At 49.3% G+C, this 22,931-nt stretch overlaps 3 protein-coding genes across 3 annotated transcripts in view; all 3 read left to right on the forward strand.

The window, feature by feature from the left end:
• Positions 1 to 2,276: 2,276 nt before the first annotated feature.
• On the forward strand, positions 2,277 to 6,831 carry LOC307108634 (ATP-binding cassette sub-family A member 13-like; the record flags this gene model as incomplete). The annotated part of the gene is made up of 3 exons (XM_079786776.1): positions 2,277 to 2,353; positions 2,663 to 6,454; positions 6,819 to 6,831. 3 exons carry the CDS (start codon positions 2,277 to 2,279, stop codon positions 6,829 to 6,831), a joined length of 3,882 nt encoding a protein of 1,293 aa, XP_079642902.1.
• Positions 6,832 to 6,920: 89 nt separating this feature from the next.
• On the forward strand, positions 6,921 to 11,358 carry LOC307108635 (ATP-binding cassette sub-family A member 13-like; the record flags this gene model as incomplete). Its single annotated transcript, XM_079786777.1, has 3 exons — positions 6,921 to 7,357; positions 9,546 to 11,103; positions 11,350 to 11,358. 3 exons carry the CDS (start codon positions 6,921 to 6,923, stop codon positions 11,356 to 11,358), a joined length of 2,004 nt encoding a protein of 667 aa, XP_079642903.1.
• Positions 11,359 to 12,968: 1,610 nt separating this feature from the next.
• The window catches only part of LOC307108636 (ATP-binding cassette sub-family A member 13-like), a gene marked incomplete at its 5' end in the record, with an annotated part of 92,612 nt that continues 82,649 nt past the window's right edge, over positions 12,969 to 22,931 (forward strand). The window contains 4 exons of the mRNA XM_079786778.1: positions 12,969 to 13,068; positions 15,629 to 15,747; positions 16,253 to 16,370; positions 17,995 to 18,113. Of these exons, the coding sequence (XP_079642904.1) occupies positions 12,969 to 13,068; positions 15,629 to 15,747; positions 16,253 to 16,370; positions 17,995 to 18,113 (456 nt within the window). The remainder of the gene's footprint in view (positions 13,069 to 15,628; positions 15,748 to 16,252; positions 16,371 to 17,994; positions 18,114 to 22,931) is intronic.

Genomic DNA, 22,931 nt, shown 5'->3' on the forward strand with positions numbered 1-22,931 from the left:
AATTTCTCCTCTTAGCTTTATTATTCCCTTCTACTAAATTTAGTTTGATCTTTTTCCAGCTTCTTGATGTTCAGGTTTTCTTTCTTTGAAACAGATGCTCTAAGGCCATCCCCTCTCCTCACAGAGCTCAGGTACATTCCACACAGTTGGATGAGCAGGGCTCTGTCATCAGTTTCTAATATTTCCCATTTAAAATCTTCTCATATTTATTGTGATTTCCTCTCTCACTCATAGTTATTTAGAAGCAGATCGCTTAATTTCTATGGACGTGTGGGAGCTTTTCAAATTACTTTTAAAGATTGATTTCTAGTTTCATTTTAGTGAGAGGACATACTCTGAATGTTTTAGTCTTTGGATTTGGTGAGATGAACTTTATGCTCACATGATCGATTTTGGTAAATATATGTGCTCTTCCAAAGAACGTGACTTCTGTCGTCGGGTGCAGGGGTTTATGAATATTAATTAGGTCAAGTATGTTCCTTGTGCAGTCCAAGTCGCCCCCAGCTTACCTGTTTCCATCTGTCTGTCTTTCACGGCTCAATGGCCAGTGGCCCTTCATCTTGGCCAGAGGGGAAGTCGAGTCAGAGGATTCCGGATCCTCTTTTGTTAGGTTTCCACCAGAATCAAGAAACCACTGTGGCCTTTACTAGACCTGACGTTCCGCCCTCCTGAAGTCACCGTGCGCAGTGCTTTTGTACTGGTGGGGTGTGAGGGACACGGTGGGACAGAGCTTTGCATTAGAGCAGGGCTCACAGACTTGGAGTGGAGCAAACCTCTCTGTGAGGTTTGCTGACAGTAGGAAGGTCTGGACCTGCCGCAGAAACGCTGCCTCGCCTGTGTGCGGGGCCCAGGTTTCTGTAGATGAATGAGTTCTGCAGGTGGTTCGGGCACACCTGCACTTAGGAGGCACCTGCAGCACCTCTAGGCCTGGACTCATCAATCCCGGGAGGAGGAGGAGGAGGAGGAGGAGGAGGAGGAGGAGGAGGAGGAGGAGGAGGAGAAGGAGAATCAGTGCCTTGCCTTACTCTCCTGAAAGTCTCAAGTGTTCAATAGCCCTAGAGAGACAGCAACAGTGGCGTCTGTCTACGCTCCCGGCACGTTCAGGGTTGTGCTTGTAGCAGCCGGCACGGTCCCTTCGTGAGGGAGGCCAGATGGTGGGTGGGTAAATGAGTCGGTAAGAGGGACAGGAAGCACACCAGTGTAAGAGAGCGGAGCTGGAATGAGAACACGGGGGCCACGTGCCGTCCGTTCCTGCCCGGTAATCACAGCGTGAACCTGCCAGTTAGAAAACCTTTCTGAAATGTTTCTTTTCCCACGGGATGGAAATGACGATGTGCCTCAGAAGGCCGTGGAGGAATGACTAGGATTGGGGCCGCGGATGTGCTGTACAAATTGTGAAGGGACACAAAAACCGTGGGCCACATTCCTACTCATGGCACTGGCTCTGTCCCACGTGCTGCTCATGTGACCGCACAGACCCTAGCACTGTCGGCACGGGTGACGTGCCCAGTGCGTGTGCAGGCGTTGCTCTGAGGGCCGGCAGATCAAGGTGTGGGTCCCTAACTGTGGAGCCTATTTGTTCCAAGGGGAATGTTTTCCGTGTTCAATGGGCCAGAGTAGCCACTCTCTGTCCTGCAAACACCAGGCTAGATTGAGCCTGTGTTTTCTCTGCTCCGGGACCCCAGGCGTTAGAGAGCAAAACAGCTCCTGTGTTTGATCTTCCTGTGTCTCCTGTGCCCGAGTCACACAGCGGAATAGACTTACAGAAGTTGAGAAAGGCTCACCCTTTAAGGCATTAATAGCCAAATCTCTTACCTACAGTTCTGAAATCTTAGAAAGCCTGAAACGCATTCCATAGACACTTGTGTGTTAACGTGTCTGTTGATCCTCCACACATGGTCTGAGTCCATGCCTAGGTTTCTCAGTGGACAGACTGGACAGACGCGTCAATGGGTTGAGAAGGGGCTGCCCCAGGCCCCGTGGGTGAAGGGGGCGTGGTCACGTATCTGATAGGTGCACCATGTTTTCTTCCTAATGTCTGAGACACATGGGGCCCCAGGGCTTTCAAAAGTGGGCTTGTAGCTCCTGAGTCAGGGCTTCTGTTAACAAGTGTGGGCCTGTCCTGACTCCTCAGTTGCTACTGTGGCAGAACTCTTATTTTAAAAGTGTGCATTTTAAAAATAAACATGTAGAGGAAAAGTACACCATGAGGTTGTCATGGTGGGAGGCATAGCATTTAAGAGCACAGGAATTGCTCTCCAGAGCAGGGATCCAACATGGCTCCTCAGAGCACCCAGCCAGTGTCTGACTCACGCTGCCCTGGGGACATTCCCTGCAGCCATGACATTGAGATGTGATGAGGAACGCACCCTAGAGTTCTTCTGGCATAAGCAGCAGTTCTGTCTCTAGCAGTCATAAGAGGAAACGGGCTGTTTTCTGTGCAGCAAGCAGGCTTTTAGCTAAATATGGGCAACTGCAGTTCTAAACACGTTCAGATGCTCACATTCATTTAATTCCTACTGGGAAAACACATTGTCTAGTAAATACTTAATTGATCTTTAATAATAAATAAATCTGATTATTATCTTGAAAATTTGATAGGTTGAATGTATCTTTAATTAATTTTTTTTCTGATACCAATACAGTTCTATTAATGTTGTAGGGTCTTAAATTCCACAAAGGAACATCTCATGAAGGAAAAGAAGTTGGATGCCCTTGGGGATGAGCAACTGAACTTCCTTTTGTCTTTTGTGGAATTTTTGGAGAAATTGTTGTTACCTAACCCTTTTGACTCATCCAGCGGTCCCACTGAGACTATTCTAAATGCAGGTCATTCCTGGATAAATCACTTAAAGAATTTAGGAAGAGAGCCATCTGGTATTGATACTCAGAAACTTTTGGAATTTGGCAAAGAGGTGATTGAAAAAGTGCACACTCTTGAAAAGACGGAATCAAGCTATGTTTTGAGATTTATGGAAACAGTACTTTCTGAAATTAACCCCAAGCTCCTGGAATTGTGGACGTACAACATTTCCAAAGGAAAGAGAACTAAATTCGAAAACTTGTCTACACTTTCAAATTTTTCTGTTCTAGAAAATGAGAGGATTCTTAGCAAAAGCTTTAATTTTTCCAAGTTGTTTCACTCAGATTGGCCTGAATCACCAGCCGTGAAAATGAATTTTGTTCATCTAAGTGAATCTATAATCCACAGTCTCTACGAACTTGGATTCCTGAGGCAGGAGCAAGTCTCAGAGGCTCTGGACACTGTCTATGCTGTGAGGAATGCATCTGATCTTTTCTCAGCCCTTTCTGAACCGCAAAAACAAGAAGTTGATAAAATTTTGACTCATATATATCTAAATGTCTTTAAGGACCCAGATTCAGCTTTTCTTCTGCAGGTTTATTCTTCCTTTTACCAATACACTGACAAATTATTGGGCATTCAGAGTAGAGAGTCTTTGCTCTTTTTCCTGACTCAAACCTCAAAGCACATTTTTGAGATTATAAAGCAATTTAATTTTCAAAATATCAGCAAAGCATTTGCATTTTTATATGAGACAACAGAACTTCTTGGGGGAATTTCTGAAGTATCTTATTGTCAACAATTGCTTTCAGTTTTCAACCTTTTGGAGCTTCAAGCCCAGTCCCTGATGTCCACAGAGCGCCCAGAGTTGGGAGTGATCCATGCTACTCTGACTGGCCTCAAACAGCTGCTAATGGGGGATGAAGATTTTCGTATTTCTTTATTTCAGTATATGAACCAGCTCTTCAACAGTTCATTAGCAACCCTGTTGGGTAATGAATGCTTTGCTTTGAATAATAAAATTACTTCTATGAGTCACTCAGTAGATGGAGGGCCTCCACTTACTCTTCTGTGGACACAGATTCATTCAAACCTCTCTGCAGATGGCAGCGTGTTCGGTGAGCGGATGGCTGTTCACTGTTCCATTTCATGGCTTCAGAAGTGGGCTGAAATCTGGGGAAGCACAGCTCAGATATTGCAGCTGGATGTGAATGTTTTCACTCCTCTTCATATTGGTCTTACCCAGCTTTTGGGTGAACTGGAAAGTGATGTGGAAATTTCTAAAAGCTGCCAGGGAATATTTCCCATTCATCGCCCTGCTAGACTCATATTAAACCTACTTAAAAACATGACTCAAGGTGGCGGCCTCCATGACCGGGACGATTTTCGGAATCTCAGGGAAATCTGGGGAGCAGTACGTGATGCATTGGTTAGAGTAAAGTTGCTTCACCCAGACCAGGTGGAGAGATCCCTGTCCACCCTGGACACAGCCCTGAGTCAGCTGAAGGCATTTCCGCTAAGCACAAGAGCAGGCAGGGAGTTTTTGTATTCTGTGCTCGATGTGCTCACGCAGTTAAGCAACACCTCAGACTACAGAGACAGACATACACACTTGATAAATCACTTCCTTTTAAATAACCTCACGGATTATGAAGTAAACTTTGAAAGCATCATCACTGACCTAAGAGAAACAATATTATTTCTTAGAAATGTGTCACATGACCATACTTTATTGTCCTGTGCTGATAGTTTCCAAAACATCACTGAATTTATTCTGGAAGATGGCTTATTACATGTAAATACTTCACAGAAGGTGTTACATATTCTGGCCATGTTAAATTCCTTCTTTTCCTCCGAGGACATCATGAGCATACTGAAAGGATGCGTTGAATGGGCGGACATCTTCAATCATTCGTATGTGGCCTATAACCCTAGTTTTCTACCAGACCATCTTCAGAGTGTTTTGAAGCATTTCAGTGACGTGGAAAACAAAATTAACTCTACATTAACACTTGTTACTTGGCTGTTGAATACAGTGGAATCTGGTTGTTTGTTGAATAAGTCAAATATAAATTGTATGAATAGTTACTTAAAAAATGTAACTGACTTTCTAAATGTTATACTTACTGCAGTCTTTGAAAAAGAAAAGGCACCACAATTTGAGATTTTATTAACTCTTTTAAATAATTCCACAAACCAAGTAAGTATGCTTATCAACAACTTAACAAGAGACTTTGAATTTGCATCTCAATCCAACTGGAAACATTTTACTGAATTAATTCTAAGACCCATAGAAATGTCAGAAGAAATTCCTAGCCAATTTAAAAATACTTGGCTGCATTTAGTAGATCTGGGGAAAGAAATTCAAGACCTTGTGAAAGATATTTTCCCTAACATTCTGGAAAATAACTTCTCTTCTAAAGCTGAAAAGTTCTTAAATATATTTACTACCAGTCCAAAGGAAAAGGATATACATCATTTAGGTAATTCATTTTTTCATTTAGCAAGTTACCTTGTCTTCAACTTATCAGATGATCTCCAAAATTTGCCCCAAATAATTCCACATGAAATAGTGAAAACTGTGGGTCTTGGTATTCAGTTGATTAGGGATGTGTTCAACTCCCTAATGCCCCCAGTCCATCACAATATTCCAGGAGATCCAGGTAATAATAACGTTTTAAAGAAGATAGCTTCTTTCCTGCTCACCCTAAAGAAGACCGACATAGACCTTCTGGTAGACCAACTCGAGCAAGGTGGTGAAAGCCTAATGGACTTTATAAGGAATATCAGTAGATCAGGTACTGACAGTTTGGGGGTCAAGTTGCTTGTTGGCTTGATGGAGAAGTTTGTAGACGGCTCCCATTCATGGAATGTCAATCATCTGCTGAGGCTGTCACGCCCGATTCCCAGAGAGGACATGGCTGCTGTGGTGGATCTGTACTCTGCCCTTCCTTACGCTGTGAGGCTCCTGCAGAGAGTGGTGGACAAGAACATCACCAAAGCCCTCAAGGATGTCTACGACTTCACAGTCCTTCATGGCATAGGCATTTCTCATGTCACCAAGGAAGACTTTATGTTTGTGATGAAAACTCTCCTGGACACCATTGAATTAATATCAGATAAGCCAGGGGTTCTTGCCAAGGTTGTAACTTGCCTTCCTGTGGTTTGGTGCCGGAATTACACAATATCTGGATTTCAGCAGAATCCAGAGTTAGAAGCCTGTAATGGCCACTTCTACAGCAAAGTGGCTAGTATACTTGACCACCTCCACCTGCCTCCCCCAGGTGAAGCGTCACAATGTTCAAATGAAAGCTCCCGGATGGAAATAACTAAGAACATGGTCTGCGTAATTCAGGAGCTAGTGGACTGGAGCTCCGTTCTTCCAGAGCTGTCTGAAGTCTTCCACGTGAAAGCCTCGCTTGTGAAAACTGTGCAGCTCTTTAGGCAGAAGGTGTTTCCATCTGTCCTATCTGGAAATCAGAGCGTGAGTAGCACCTCTGGACTCTGTCCCCCTGGCCCCATGAAGCAAGTTGCTTTACAAATTATAGAAAAATTTAGAAACGTCAGCTTTACAAAAGCTACATCAGATGAAAACATTCTTGATAAATTAGCTCTTTTAAACAGGATCCTTAACAATGAAGGCGCAGAGGCGTCTCTTATGAATCTTCCCTTAAGTTTGGGAAGGATGATAAAATCACTTTCTGGGGATGAGAGCCTAGAAAATAGTACTCGCTCTGTAGTCTCTCTATTCATGACGTTTTTGGATGCAAACATTGTAGGAAGGCATTTCGAAGCACTATCAAGTTTTATTAAAAGGAGTAAAACAGCTTACAACTTTGTAGATCTGTGGCTTGAGTCTGAACAAGCCATGAAAAATCCAAACCTCAACTTCAATAGAAGAATCCTGTTCTCTAAAATTAATGAAGAGATTCCAATGATTAACTCAATGGCTCTTCAAAAAATGACTGTGCAATTTGTCCATATTTTGGAAAGCCTGAATTCATCATCGTTGCAGTCGTCAGAAATGACCGGAGGTTTTCCATCCGTCACAAAAAACTGGCTTCGTAAATATGCAAGTGAAGAATACTCCAGAATAATACAAATATTCTTTTTCCTTATGGCCAATGAGAATTCAACATTGACTGGAGACATTAATACCTTTTTGGATTATCTCAAAAACATTTCCAGAGGAGGTGATTCTCACGTTGACCTTTTTGCTCAACTGGTAAACCAAGAACAGTCAACTAATTTCTCAGTTGCTAGGTTGCTTTTGAAAAGCTTCCTAGTTAATTCAATCAATAACTTAGCTGTGGGCTCTCGACAAGCAGCCTGGAACTTAAGTGACACTGACCTTCAGGTCCTGAATCTCATTAACCTCACCTTGAACCAGACACCGTTAGAAAAGGGTGAGAGAATACTTCTCCCTCCAGGAGGCATGGTGGAGTTCATGGGACAGCTTTTGAAAACATTCTTCACCTTTGCAGAAAAGGAAAATTCTGAGAACAAAACATCTCTTTTGCCGAAAGACCTCCACGACATCGGTGCAGAGATGAGGTGAGTCAACTTCTGTGCAGTACATGTTGTCGTTACTCATTCAACCCACTTTCCTTCCCGGAGTGCACCTGCCACACTGTACCTGGCCCTGTGAAAGCTCTTTGAAGTGAATTGTGGCTTAGCGAACATCTTATTGCAATGTCAAGGTAAAATAACTGATGACTGTTGTTTAACTAATAAACATACACTGAGTGGCCAGATTATTATGATCTCTGAACGCATAATAATCTGGCCACTCAGTGTCTATCCTATATAATAAAAGGCTAATATGCAAATTGTCCCCTCGGACAGGAGTTCAACCAGCTGGCCAGCTGGCTAACTGCCCATATCTCCTCCCCCTGGCCAGGCTGGCCAGACCCCACCCATGCATGAATTCATGCACCGGGCCTCTAATATATATATACTAGAGGCCCAGTGCACGAAATTCGTGCACGGGGGGTGGTGGTGTTCCTGAGCCCAGCCTGCACCCTCTCCAATATGGGACCCCCTTAAGGGATGTCCGACTGCCCGTTTAGGCCTGATCCCGATAGGATCAGGCCTAAACGGGCAGTCGGACATCCCTCTCACAATCCAGGACTACTGGCTCTCAACTGCTTGCCTACCTGCCTTCCTGATTGCCCCTAACCACTTCTGCCTGCCAGCCTGATCACCCCCCCAATCACTCCCCTGCCAGCCTAATTGATGCCTAACTGCTCCCCTGCCAGCCTGATTGCCCCTAACTACCCTCCCATGCTGGCCTGGTCACCCCTAACTGCCCTCCCCTGCAGGCCTGGTCACACCTAACTGCCTCCCCTGCAGGCATGGTCACCCCTAACTGCCCTCCCCTGCAGGCCTGGTCCCCCCCCAACTGCCCTCCCCTGCAGGCCTGGTCCCCCCCACCTGCTCTCCCCTGCTGGCCTGGTCACCCCTAACTGCCCTCCCCTGCAGGCCTGGTCACACCTAACTGGCCTCCCCTGCAGGCATGGTCACCCCTAACTTCCCTCCCCTGCAGGCCTGGTCCCCCCCCCAACTGCTCTCGCCTGCTGGCCTGGTCACCCCTAACTGCCCTCCCCTGTAGGCTTGATCGCCCCCAACTGCCCTCCCTTGCAGGCCTGGTCCCTCCCAACTGCTCTCCCCTGTTGGCGATCTTGTGGTGGCCATCTTGTGTCCACATGGGGCAGCCATCTTTGACCACATGGGGGCAGCCATCTTTGACCACCATGGGAGTGATGGTCAATTTGCATATTACTCTTTTATTAGAGAGGATATCTACACTAATAAAAGAGTAAGATGCAAATTGACCGTATCTTCACAATGCCCACCAGCCAATCAGGAGTGAGTATGCAAATTAACCCAACAAAGATGGCGGATTAATTTGTATATGCAGGCACCGAGAGGGCAGGGTCAGGATGCAGATGTTCCGCACCGCCCCAACCACTCTGGGCCTCTGGGCACCAGAGGAAGGCGGAAAGGTGGCTCTGGGCCAAAGTGAAAAGGCAGCTCTGGCCAGAGCGAAGGTGGTGCTGGCAGCAAGGGAAGGAAGGCCCATTCTTGCACAAATCTTTGTGCATCGGGCCTCTAGTATATATATATATATATATGTGTGTGTGTGTGTGTATATATATATATATATATATATGTATGTATATATACATTTATATATACTGAGTGGCCAGATTATTATGCGTTCAGAGATCATAATAATCTGGCCACTCAGTGTATATAGAAACTGCTTAGCCCCAGGAATTAGTCACTTACTATACTTTCTTATCTTTTTTGACTATGAATATAATTATGAAATTCTATGTTATATGAAATTAAAATTAGTTTTTAAATACTTATGCATATATATCATGGTCATAATTCAAATTATTGTAATAATAACTGTGTAATCGCAACTGAGGAGTTGAAATATTTTCAGTTTATCTACTGTAATGTTTATATTTGGGAATTGACAAAATTCAAAAATTTTAAAACTAGCAGTCACATTATGTTTTTTTCTGTATATCCTTTTCCATCCCTTTGAAGCTTGCCAGCAAGCTTAATATTTTGTTTGGAACAAATATTAATTTTCATTGGCAATGTATTTTAGCATCAGCAGCCAGTCAGTATTATCCCCCCATAATGCTTGTATAAAACAAAAAAATTTAACTATATGTTTTAATTTTTCCATTGCTAAACATGAAATTAAAAATATATATATTTACAGCTTTGTAAAGGATAAAGTTTTAGAAATTCTGAAAGTAGACCAATTTCTTACCTCCATGAAAGAAAAGAAATTGATGAGCATTTTTTCAAGTTTAAAGGAGACCATATATCACCTAATCAAAGGATGGTTCATGTCAGACCACACAGACTTTTATTTTGATAATTACCGAGGATGGACATTCCTGCGAGATTTATTTAATGCTCTTCAAAGTAAAACTTCTGTGAAAAATAAGACTGAAAATAATTTGGAGTTTCTTACCCAGGTGAGTCAGTTGTTTTTCCACATGAATAGTTCTGCAAACCTCTCTCAGCTCAGCCACCAGCTCCAGGCAGCTCTCCACCTCATGCGAGAAGCCTCAGCAGAGATGGCAGCTGTTATGGATTCTCTTTTCAACTCTCCCAGGAAGGACTTCCGTGCCTCGTGTCCTTCACTCCGAGAGGCCATATTTGCTAACCTAACCGACCTGCTTTCCTTCACAAGCCGTTCACTCCCTCTAAGAAACAGAGCAGCATTAGACATCGCCGAGAGAGTGCTTGGTGTTATCTCAAGAGCTGGTGGCGGAAGTCCCGTCCTGGAACCCCTCTTGGGAATGCCTGGTACTCTGGGCATGCTGGTGAGCGCACGTGTGGAAATGCAGGCTCTGGCCGCGTCTGTGAACGCCACGGTGGAGCTGCTCCAGCTTGCCAAGAAAGTTTCGAGGAAGATGGCCACTGTGTTTGAAACTCATCGTGTCTCGGGTACCAATGGCTCTATGAAATTCTTTGATGCTCTGTATTCCATTTTGCAACAGAATGTTGGAAATGCTGTGAATGAAATCACTGCTTTGAAAAAAGTGGACCAGTTAGTATTTGAAAATATCAATGACTTGTTGGTGCCATTTCTGGACTTGGCCTTTGGGATGATTGGGATCAAATCTAATATTTCCCAAGGCTCTGGTGTTTTCAATATGTCATCTAGCATATTATCCTATGAGAACCAGTCCAGGGAGTTTTCTGATATTTCAGAAGAAATTGCTGAATTTTTAACTTCTGGGAAAATCAATTTGGGAGACGTGGAACATCTTCTGGTAGCAATTAATAATGGAACTCAAATATTTTCCATGGATTCTGTCAACGTATGGGAAGAAATCCTAGATTGCTTAATTTCTATAAATAACATCACCAACCAGATAGACTTCCTACGTCCGAATCCAGTTTCCACTCATGGTTTCCCTCAGGATGCTCACGAAGTGACGCTGGTTTTGGATGAAATGCTGTCACGAGACAGCACGGAAATAGGGCCCTGCTTGAGAATGCTGACGGACCTGGCCGTCGCGCTTTGGAGTCCCTCAGAGAAGGATGACTTGAATGTTTCCAGTCTGTGGCTGACGTCGGCTCAGCGTGCAGACGCCCTTCGGAAAGCCGTGGGAACAGTTGTGGAGTTCGCCCGGGGAGGCTCGGTTTTCAGCTCCCCTCAGATGCGGGCAGTGCCTCCTCAGGGCCTGGAAGGAGCCGCCCGGAGCGCGTTGAGCGGGGCAGCTCTCCTGAGGAAAGGGCTTCTCTTGAACAACCCTCAGTGGGTAAGTTCCACCAAAACGGTGCTCCAGCCCGTCTCTGAGATGTTTCTTAATGCAGCTGCTGGAAAGAACATCCCATCAGAAAACGGAGAGAAGGCCAGGAGAGAGAGGATGGCCGTTCCTGACAGCCTCACCCCGTCACCGTGGTTCGAGAACTGCGTGAAGGGATTAATTGCTTTGACTGAGTCCTGGCAGGAAGTCCTGGCAGATGAGAGGTATTTACCACTAACTCGCTGTTTTCCTACTCAGCAGCTGTAAAGGGATCAGGCCGGGAGCACTGAGCAGGGCACGAGTCCTCAGCTTCAGCTTCATTACTGTCCGAAGCTGGCTTCCCTGGAGCGGGTCCAGTCCAGTCTCGTTCCACTGTCCGACTCATTTCTTTGCAAATACAATTTGAATTTATCCAAAAATTTCCAGAAGTAAATTATTTTACTTTCAACAGTAAAAACCTCTTAACTGTGTCCACTTGTCCCAAGGCTAGGTCTGTACACAGCTTTTCTGTTCACGTGCTCGAGCAGCCACAGGTCCATGTGTGTCAGACAGTGAGACTGAGGCCGCATGCTTCCCACCGGGATGGTGCTTCCAGCCGTGACTGCGGGCCACCGCGAGGGGCCAGGCAGCGGTTGGCTCCTCCCTCTTTAGAGTCAGAGTCAACCTAACACTGCGTGGCTGACCCACTCCAAGCACTGCCCCACCCCTGAATGGTGGGTCGGGGAACCTTGCTCTGAGAAGCTTCAGCCCTGCATGTGTCAGGCTCGGAGTCGTCGCTGCCTGAGGTTGCAGGACTTGCTCCCGTGTCGCAGAGATGCTGTGGCCATCCCAGGCCACCCTTTCTTCTTCTTTTTTAAAAATCCTCACATGAGGATAAGTTTTTATTGATTTTTTTAGGGGGGGGGGGAGAGAGAGACATTGATCGGTTGCCTCTGATAAGGGCCACAACCAGAGATCAAACCAGCAACCTAGGTGTGCGCCCTGACTGGGAATGAACCTGCAGCCTTTTGGTGCAAGGAGACCCGAGCACTTGTCTCCACATGTCAGCTCGCAGGACCAGCAGCCTCACCGGGAGCTGGTTGGAACCTGCCCATCGAAGCCATTTGTGATGAGCAAGGTCGCGGTGCTCTGCAGCCATGCTGTCGTCTGACATCCTGGCCTGGATCTCACTCACTCAGAGGCTGGGACCCTGAGACAGGGACAGGGCGTTGTATGCTCAGAACAACACATCTACTGAGCAAGAATGAAAGTCACCCTCATGGCTGGGCAGAGACTGTGAATGGTCACTCTTGCTCCCGGGCCCACGATCATGTGGCACAACTGAAATATAATAATTAAAACCTCACGATTGACCAAAATATATATTACCTGATGGTGATTAGTAAATGGCTCTACACACCATCATGTGTGGTTTTTTATTTTTCTGGCCAGAAAGATAAATTACATGTTTGTCCTTCTGTGTCTAAAACATAGTTCAGTAATAACTAGGCTCTGCCCCCCTTCTCTTCCGGTTCATCTATGGTTTTCTGTAGCCGAGAAGTAGACCTATGTCTGTTTGTATCTGGAGCAATGCTCGGCTCTCCCGCCTGGCTTCCCCGAGGCTGGCCTTCAGAGGTGTCAGGTGCCTCAGACTGTCATCGGCAGGAACTCGGCAGAGACCGGTGTGCAGCAGCTCAGGGATTGCCGGGCCCGTGCCAGGGCATTTACTCACATCTCTAGCTCCCTTGTCCTGACGTGGCAGCACCCGGCTGAAAGCGGAGCCTGGCGGGTTCAGGAGGCCCCACACGTGCCGCCACTTGTCCCCGTGCACGGGGAGGATGCGTGGCCCACACTCGCACCCTCTAATGGCGTTTCTTTCTTTCCTGAGTGTTGCCAGAATGTGTCAGGATTCCCAGCAGCCTTCGGAGCCCCCGGCAGCTGTGGTGACCCTACAGAGAGCGAGGACGCTGCTTCTGCGTGTGCTGCTCGCGCTCACAGGTGGGCCGCCCCGGACGAACTGCTGCTCCTGCCCCGTCTCCAGGGCCGGCTGTCAGCTCAGCGAGATGGATGCCTCTGGGTTTCTTCGAGAGTAACACGCAGCCTTCCTAGCCTGGCTGCCGGGGCCCTGAGGGGCCAGAGCTGGGGTGGCTCTTCCAGGAGGCCTGCCTCCACCCTTCGCTGGCCGTGGCCTTGAGCAAACCTCTGTCAAAGGCAATGCCAACGTGCTTATTTGTACAGCCCCCTCCTCCGCCACAGTCGTGCTTCTTGAAGGCAGCAGCCACGTCTGCCCGTGTGCACATCCTCTGCCTGGCACAGAGGAGGCGCTTTCCTCCCCTCCCCCATGTGTGCCATGGTCCCCTGAACGCAGGGCACTTGGTGCTCATGTTTCAGGCTTTCTTCCCAGAGGGCAGGGTCTGCCGCGTACTCCACCCGTCTCGTCCTCCCCAGCACCTGGCTGCAGTGAATGACTGAACATGTAGGTTGTGAATGAACTAATTCGCCGACTGAGGTCCTGCCTGCCCAGCCCTTCCCTGTGTATTGCGGTGACTCTCCCCTTCGTGCTGTTGCTGAGGGACATGCAGGGCTGTCTCCCAGGAAAACCACTGGTCACGGAGGGTGTGTCTTCTGAAAGGGAGTCTGTTTCCGGTGGAGGTGTTGGAACTGGGCAGCGCTGTCAGTGCCGAGCATTGGCGCCCAGACGCACCTAGAGCGCGAGCGTGCTCCCAGGAGGAAGCTGCGCGGGGAACGGGCTTGTTGCTTCCGTCTGCTTACTGGCACTCTGAGCCCAGCCACGCTGGAGGCGCAATTATTTTGACATCTCAGTCAGCTAGCGGGATGGCATTTAAAGGAATTTAACATTCATTAATACCTAAATTTGTATGTATTTTGTCATTCTGCACTGCAGCTGCTAAATTAATATAGCATACTTGAAATTCCATTAGTAACAGCAAATTAATTTTGAATTTTTACATTTCACAACAAGAAAACTCAAGTATGTCCTCTGCAAGCCTGCCTGAAAAACACCCTGTCACTGCTTTCCGTACCCAACTGCCGCTTCATCCTGTGGAGCAGGAGGGCAGGGACCGGCCCAGGGAGGGCACCGATAGGGTTTGGGCTGGAATGGGCCACAGAGGGCACGGCTGCTCCTCCAGCATCCAGGGAACGCCGTCAGCCCAGTTGCTTTCCTTCTGGAAATAAAGTAGCTACTTGCACGCCGCGGAGTTAAGTTTGAACCAGGAGGAGAGCTATCATTTCCTCCTCCGATCTAATACTTGAATTATGTGAGAAATGACTGCGTGAGAACAGTGAGCGGACAAGATGTGAGCTCAGCCCTGCACAGTCTGGCCCAGCTGTGCGTGCAGGGGGTCCGTGCAGCTCGGATGAGCCCTGGTAGGTCCGCACAGTCGGGGGCAGGAGTGCAAGGCTCTGCGCCGGGGCGTGCAGGTGTCCTGAGGCCGAGCCCTGAAAGGCAGGTCGGAGAGGAGGCGGCACGGTGCAGGAGGTGCAGGGGCTGGAGAGCTGAGCACGGGGAGTGAGCTGGGGGAGGTGGCTCGGGGAGGCCCTAGATGTGACCTGTGCCTTCGGAGGACCCATAGCAGCATCTCCCTTTAGGAAGAGCCCCGGCTCAGGGAGGAAGGCGGTGCAGGGGTGCGCTGGGGAGGAGACCCAGCGGGTGCTGTCAGGAGGAGAGATGGCTGTGAGGTGGGGGGAGATTCTTGGATGTGACCTGTGAGTATGCAGGCTGGGTGCCCTAACCTTGATCAGTGTGTCACCCTCCTTCCTTTTGAGACTGAAAGGGCACTGCCATCTCTGCTCAGGGACAGCAGGTGAGAACCTTAACCTTAACCCTAACCCTAAACCCTAGCCCCTAGCACTAGTCCTAAATCCTAAACCCAAGCCCTAACCCTAAGCCCTAACACTGACCCTAAACCCTAACCCCGATCCTAAATCCTGACTCTAAATCCTAACACTAAATCCTAAACCCTAAGCCCTAACCCTAACCCTAACTGTAATGCTAGCCCTAGCCCTAATCCTAATCCCCTAACCCTAACCCCAACCCATGGTATTGATTTCTGCTGAGTCATGGTTTTGATTTTTTGCTGAGTGAGTAAATTGAATGGGAGAGAAGCTGGATGTCAGAGAAAATGGAAAGAATGAGGCAAGAAGAGAAAGATCAGAGAATATGGAGACAATGAGGTGAGAAGTGAGAAATCAAAGGAAATGGGGGAATCAGGAGAGAAATTAGCAGAGAAAACGGAGGGAATGAGGAGAGGAGCTCAGAGTGAGTGAGAACTTGCCCAGAGGGTGCAGCAGAGGGACCAATGTGGGGACATGGCTGAGGGAAATGCATTTCTGCCCATCGGGAAGGGCCGGGAGAGCTGAGTAACCAGGTACATTTGGAACCCAAAAGCCACAGCTCTCCCCTCGTGTCCCACGTTCATTTTGATGATTGAAGAAATCTCTGAACTTGTATCACTTTGAGTCTTTAAGAAATGACACTGTGAGAGCAGCTTCTTCCGGAGAAAATGTTCAGGAATTATTCTGTCTCCTCTGGCAGGAAACCTGTCCTTGGCCAGCGACGCCCTGTGTGCTGCTCGGAGCTGCGAGCCGGGTGGAGTGAGGTGGCTCATGGTGTCTGCTCTGCGGGGGGTCCCTGTGCTGCACGACCTCTACCAGGCTGGTTGTCTTCCATGTTCCGGAGTTTCATGTACATGGGGTTGGCCCGTGCAGCTTGCTGGTGCTGTTGTGTGGGAGCAGTGTGGGTCCCCCGAGCTTGCTGAGGGTGTGCATGGTGGTGTGGGGAGCAGTGTGGCCCCCCCAAGCTTGCTGAGGGTGTGCATGGTGGTGTGGGGAGCACTGTGGGCCCCCCGAGCTTGCTGAGGGTGTGCATGGTGGTGTGGGGAGCAGTGTGGGCCCCCGAGCTTGCTGATGTGTGGCGCACGGTGGTGTGGGAAGTCGGAGCTGCATGTAGTTACTGCTTGTGAACTGGAGGCTCCTTCCTGTGACGGGTGGTCTACGCGGAGCCCCAGGGCCATGCCTTCCTCCGCCCGCACTCTCGGGACTGCCTGGCTCCTCACTGTTCCTCTCATCTGGGAAATGAGCTGAAACCTCCCACGCACGTGGGCTCAGACCTGGACATCTGACTCAGCTGCGTTCTGACTCTCGTTGCTGTGTGTTCTAGGACCTGGAGAAGGCGTGGTCCGCACCCCGTCAGCTGGACTGTGAGGGTCTCCGCAGGAACCTTTCCCGCACCCTGGAGCACTTTAAGAGCCACCTGGAGAACGCCGCCGCCTGGGACTGTGCGTGTCCGCCCGCGTGGGACTGGACCCCGCAGCGCCTGCACACGTATGTCAGTGGGCCCACTGCACCACAGTTTCCTTCATGAAGGCGCTGCCTTGCCTTTCCCAGTTATGGATCTCAGACAGTAGCATGGGCCGCACACTTACAGCGAGCACAGAACGTGTGTTTTGTAAGCAAGTCAGGCTTTTGCATGACTTTGTTTTACGTTGTGAGATGCGAGAGCAGCGCTAGCTCTCAGGCTTTGTGAGTGGTCTCCGGCTTAGATCAGAATGCTGAGACCCGACACTGTAGTCAGAGGTTCCCAGATTACTTCCTTACAGTGGGTTAATTTTGTCTTATGTTCTCAAAGTGTAAACCACAGGAGGGGAAATCGCGCACTTTGTATCCTGCTGGAGAGATGCATTCTTCCGACTTGCTGGTGTCCTAGTTCCTGAGACATCCCCGTGTCCCATCCATCCCTTCATTTTTAATCCTCACCGGAGGACACGCTTACTGACTTTAGAGAGAGAGGAAGAGGGAGGGAGAGAGAGAAACATTGATGTGAGAGTGAAACATCAATTGGTTGCCTCCCACATGCACCCTGACTAGGGATTGAACCCATAACTTGGGTATGTGTCCTGAATGGCATCAAACCCACCACCTTTCTGTGCACAGGACGAAGCTCCAACCGCCCAAGCCACCCGGCCAGGGCAACGTGCCTCCTTATTCCCCAGACTCATCACGCCCAGCGGGGCCCTGCTGCAAGGATTGGGGCGCAGTGTCACTGAGTGGCCGCCCACACGGTATCAGGAGACATGTCTGCTGGTGGGAGGACCCTGTGGAGACGCCATCTCGTGGTGGCTCCCCTCCCAGCACCGCCTCTGTCGTAGCGTCTTGTGTAAATCAGCTTTAATTTTCTGCCATTTTAGGTTGGCCCAAAGGCTCGAAAAGGCTTTGTTTCCTGGGAATTTGATGACTTCTCTTAGCAATTTCACAGCAACTGTGGGTAAGTATGTGGTTCTTCTAAATTTGCGTGATTAAAAATGAAGTTTAGTTTCTCACACAAAAATATTATCAAAATAAAACATAAAAAGGAAAAGTCATGCTGTTGTGATTAATAACAGCTCAGAGCTCGGCTGGCTTGAGGGGTTTGGGGTTAAGGAGTCAGGTCCTCAAATCCTGCTGCCAAACCTGCCCCGCCCTGCTCCCAGGCCAGCGTGGGGCCTGGCGGCTCCTCTCTCTGGCAGTTCATAGGCGGCTGTGGCATTGGTGTCCGGGCTGAGGCCTCCCGCAGTCCACCCTCCACCCTGCTCTTGGGGAAAGAGGAGGATAAGTAGGTGTGTGGAGGGGAGGGAGGCCCGCGGTCCTAAGGAAACCTCTGCCCGGAGGAAATCTAAAACGCGCAGGTCTCAGAGAGAGCGGGAGCAGCAAGCCGAGCCCGGGGCTGCTGGGCTCCGGTGAACCGTGCCGTCTCCGAGGAGCGGGCCGGGGCTCAGGGCTCGGTCAGGAAGACCGTGTGGTGTTTGCGTGGCTGTGGCTGCGGCCGCGGCAGGAAATGGCCTCGCCAGGTGTTTGCATCGCGTCTCGTTTTCAGTAACAGCCCAGCGTTCGTTACTGTGTTCTTCTCCCGCTGCCGTTTCTCAGATGTGAGGGTAAAAGATCTGGTGAGGAACATCACCGCCTTCACCGAGGAGCTTCGATCTGCCCGCCTCTCAGCTGAAACCATCAGCAGTATTTTGGAAGCAAGTATTTCCCGCTCACAGGTACAGTGTGGCCGCTTCCGCCCTCGGGCACCCGGGCTGCTGGCCTGCCCTCCTCCCGCCCCTCCCACGCTGGGCTGGGCTGCTGTGATCCAGGTCACTCGGAGGCAGAGGGAACTGCAGGTGCCCTTGTCTGATGCCACGACCTCGGGCCCCTAGTCGCACAGTGTTGCCTCCCTGGGTTAGGAAGGATGAAATTGGTGACGGTACTCACTCCAGGGATTCTCAGCCCCGACGCACAGCCCCCCACGTCTCAAACTGTCTACAGGAACTTCGGCCTCCTCTAGGTACAGAGTCGCTGTGCCGCCTGACCGCTGAGCGTGGTGTGCTGTGGTGACGGGCTGGGCACTGCAGGGTGGCTGAGATGCAGGGTGGCTGAGATGCATGGCTGAACTGGGGGGTGGGCACGCACGGCGGACAGGGACTGGCGAACGAACATCTTGCTGCAGTGGGAAGCCCCTGGGTCTCAGCAGGTGTTCTAGCTGCCCTTCTAGCACTTGGGCCAGTGGAGGTTTACTTTCCCTCAGAGAACCTTCCAGAGCAGTCACCATGAAGATGGCTTTCAAGTGGACGTTTTTATTGACAATCAGCTGGACCCCAATTTCATGTGTTAAATTTCATGTGGATTCTGGCTAATTGGGGCTAAATGCAAACCGTGGCAGTAGATCAGTTAAGGAAGAATGACTCTGTACTAAGAAAGAGAGAGTGAAGCTAGGAACCCAACATTCAAACGACAGCATCAGCAAGCTCTTTGTGGGGTCACAGAGCATCTGTCTTGAAGGAAAATCCCGAAAGGCGGCTCATTGAGTGCGACATACCTGGGTGGGGGGGAGGTGGGAGGAGGGGCCCTGTGCCTGGGTGGGGGGGAGGTGGGAGGAGGGGCCCTGTGCCTGGGTGGGGGGAGGTGGGAGGAGGGGCCCTGTGCCTGGGTGGGGGGAGGTGGGAGGAGGGGCCCAGTGCCTGGGTGGGGGGAGGTGGGAGGAGAGGCCCAGTGACTGGGTCTGGGGGGGGAGGAGGTGGGAGGAGGGGCCCAGTGCCTGCGTGGGGGGAGGTGGGAGGAGAGGCCCTGTGACTGGGTCGGGGGGCGGGGGGAGGTGGGAGGAGAGCACCCTGTATGCAGCTGTGATCAAACTCCGTGTGGGACCTCCAGGCAGCGGGCAGCGACTGGCTAAGGAAGAGGCTGACTGCCGGGCTGGAGCTGGGACAGGTCGGGCTCCCTCCAGGCCCTTTCCCATCAGGCTCTGGCCTTGGCTGGTGCTGCTGCCTGATCAAGCATGCTGCCACCAGGTGTCGCCAGCACCCCATCTCGGGAGGGTGGTGCTCGGAGAAGGCTGTGCAGAGGGGACATGGCTGTGCAAATGGCTGCCCGCTGATTGCTGCGTCCCTGCTCCCCCTCTGCCTCCCTGACAGTGGACGTCACTGTGGTCACCTAACTGCTGGACGGTTAGGCCATGGGAGGCTGTTAGAAAGCTCGCATTCCTGCCCTTCAAGGAAACGGTGCACCTCCTCGTTTTGATCAGGGTGTGTGTCCACAGACCCTGCATGCACTCATGGTCGGTGAGGAGGCCACACTTGGGCTCTGGTTTTCTAGGTTGTCCCGTGGGCACCTGTGTGCCGCTGTGGCCACTGCTGATACCCGTCTCCCTGGACCCGGCACGGCCAGTCAGTTGTGCATTCGTCGCATTGGGTCCTCCGTCCAGCTGTTGGCCGCCTACAGGGAATGCTTCTCCACGGAGAAAAGTAGCAGGGCCTCACTCACACGTCCACGTAGACGCGCCTTTCTGGCGGTGCCTCCAGAAGCTGGGCCGTCCCTGCTCTGAGCAGCAGGGTTCTCTGGGAGGCAGCTAAGTCAGGACACAGGATGCTGAGAGGCACGTGTGGGTGATGTGCGGTGCTGGGGACACCGCCGGGGATACATCTGTGTGCACTTAGGTAAATAGTTTTTTAAAAAGATAAATCTTTATTGTTCAGATTATTATAGTTGTTCCTCTTTTTTCCCCCCAGGGCTCCCCTCCACCCGGTTCCCACCCCCCCTCTGCCCTTACCTCCCCGCTACTGTCCTCATCCATAGGTATACGATTTTTGTCCAGTCTCTTCCCGCACCCCCCACACCCCTTTCCCCCCAAGAATTGTCAGTCCACTCCCTTTCTATGCCCCTGATTCTATTATATTCACCAGTTTATTCTGTTCCTCAGATTTTTTATTCACTTGATTTTTAGATTCACTTGTTGATATGTATTTGTTGTTCATAATTTTTATATTTACCTTTTTTCTTCTTCTTCCTCTTCTTAAAGAATACTTTTCAGCATTTCATATGATACTGGTTTGGTGGTGATGAACTCCTTTAGCTTTTTCTTATCTGTGAAGCTCTTTATCTGCCCTTCAATTCTGAATGTCAGCTTGGCTGGGTAGAGTAATCTTGGTTGTAGGTTCTTGCTATTCATCACTTTGAATATTTCTTGCCACTCCCTTCTGGCCTGCATAGTTTCTGTTGAGAAATCAGCTGACAATCGTATGGGTACTCCCTTGTAGGTAACTAACTGTTTTTCTCTTGCTGCTTTTAATATTCTCTCTTTGTCTTTTGCCCTTGGCATTTTAATTATGATGTGTCTTGGTGTGGTCCTCTTTGGATTCCTTTTGTTTGGGGTTCTCTGCGTTTCCTGGACTTGTAAGTCTATTTGTTTCACCAGGTGGGGGAAGTTTTTGGTCATTACTTCTTCAAATAGGTTTTCAGTATCTTGCTCTCTCTCTTCTTCTGGCACCCCCATAATTTGGATGTTGGTACGCTTGAAGTTGTCCCAGAGGCTCCTTACACTATCTTCATATTTTTTTATTCTTTTTTCTTTTTGCTTCTCTGGTTGGGTGTTTTTTGCTTCTTTATATTTCAAATCTTTGACTTGATTCTTGCAATCCTCTAGTCTGCTGTTGGATCTCTGTATATTATTCTTTATTTCAGTCAGTGTATGCTTAATTTCTAGTTTGTCCTTTTTCATATCCTCGAGGGTCTCACTAAATTTATCGGCAGTTTCTAGAAGATTCTTGGAAAACCTTATAACCGTGGTTTTGAACTCTATATTCAGTAGTTTGCTTTCATCCATTTCTGTCATTTGTGACCTGTTTCTTTGTCTCCACATTTTGGCTGCTTCCCTGTGTTGATAGAGTGGATTTGTGTGCTAGGTGTCCTATAGGGCCCAGTGGCTCAGCCTCCCCAATTACCTGAGGTGGACACTCTTCGTGCACCCCTTTGTGGGCTGTGTGCACAGTCTTGTTGTAGTTAAGCCTTGATTGTTGTTGGTATCACTGAGAGAAATTGACCTCCAGGCCAACTGGCTGTGAGGATCAGCTGTGTGTACACTGGGAGAACTTGTGTGCTGGAGACACCCTTATGGGGCAAGACTTGCTTCAGTGGGGCTTTGGTGCTCACTGAGTCTTCCCCCTTAGTGTGTCCCTTATGGATCTGAGGAGTTGTAATCTGGATGGTCCCACTCAGACCACTGGGTACACTGGCTCTTGGATCTCCAAGGAGGTGCAAATTTAGCCTCTGCCTGAGGCCACCCAGCAGGAGCTGCGGAGAGATCTGCAGATTCCACTTCTTTGTTTGGGGTTTGAAGGTGCCCAGATGAGGCCCAGCTGTGAAGCAATGCAAGCTGCTGCATGGCCTTGGGCCTTCTTTTGAATGTTCTGGGGCTCTCTGACCCAGCTGCAGTTTGTTAGGTAATTATAGATTGCAAAGGGCCAGGCCATTCATATGCAAAAGCCTCTGTGCACAGCTTGGGTGGGGTGGGGTCTCAGGGAATCGACAGGGCAAGAGCAGACAGCAGTGGCTTCCTGTCAGCCCTGCCCTAGGAGGCCCCTTGGTCTCAGTGTCCCTTAGTAATCACTGCAAGCACCTCTGAGAGAAAGCTGCCCTCGAGTTCCACCTGCTGCCAGACAGTCCAGTTTCTCCCCGTATGAGTCTGGTCCCCAGAGTCTCGCCTGGAACTGGAGTTCAGAGCAGTCGGGAGCTTGTGTCTCCCTCCAGATTGAGAAAGACAACCGCATACTCAGTTGCCAGCCCTTCCCATGCACGTGCCTCTGTACCACTGCACTTTACTTCCGCAGCTCCTCTGAGTCTCAGGGTGCTTTTCTCTTTCCTTCTAGTTGTAGAATTTCCACTCAGCCATCCTTCCTGTGGTTCTGGATGATGTCCGTTTTGTCTTTTAGTTGTAGTTTTCAAGTGGTTGTGTGAGGCAGCAATTTTAGGTGTTTTCTCCGGTAAATAGTTTTGAACCTCACTTTCAGGGTTTGCATTGATCTCTGCAAAAGTGCTTGCTATTCTGGCCAGTGATTCTAACGGTCAGTTTCTTTTTTTAAATCCTCACCCGAGGATGTTTATTGATTTTAGAGAGAGGAAAGGAGATAGATAGATAGCCCCATAGAGAGAAACATCCATGTGAGAGAGAAACATTGATGGATCGGCTGCCTCCCTATGTGCACTGAAAGGGGATCAAATCTGCAACCTTTTGGTGCACAAGATGTTGCTCCAACCAACTGAACCATCTGGCCAGGGCCCTTCAGGTATTTTTTTTTTAATTTTTTTTAAAAAATATTTTATTGATTTTTTACAGAGAGGAAGGAAGAGGGATAGAGAGTTAGAAACATCGATCAGCTGCCTCCTGCACACCTCCTACTGGGGATGTGCCCGCAACCAAGGTACATGCCCTTGACCGGAATCGAACCTGGGACCCTTCAGTCCGCAGGCAGACGCTCTATCCACTGAGCCAAACCGGCTAGGGCCCTTCAGGTATTTTTTAATCCCATCACTTCTCCACCTTTTGGAGA

Source organism: Cnephaeus nilssonii, assembly GCF_951640355.1.
Source record: "Cnephaeus nilssonii genome assembly, chromosome: 12".
NCBI lineage: Eukaryota > Metazoa > Chordata > Mammalia > Chiroptera > Vespertilionidae > Cnephaeus > Cnephaeus nilssonii.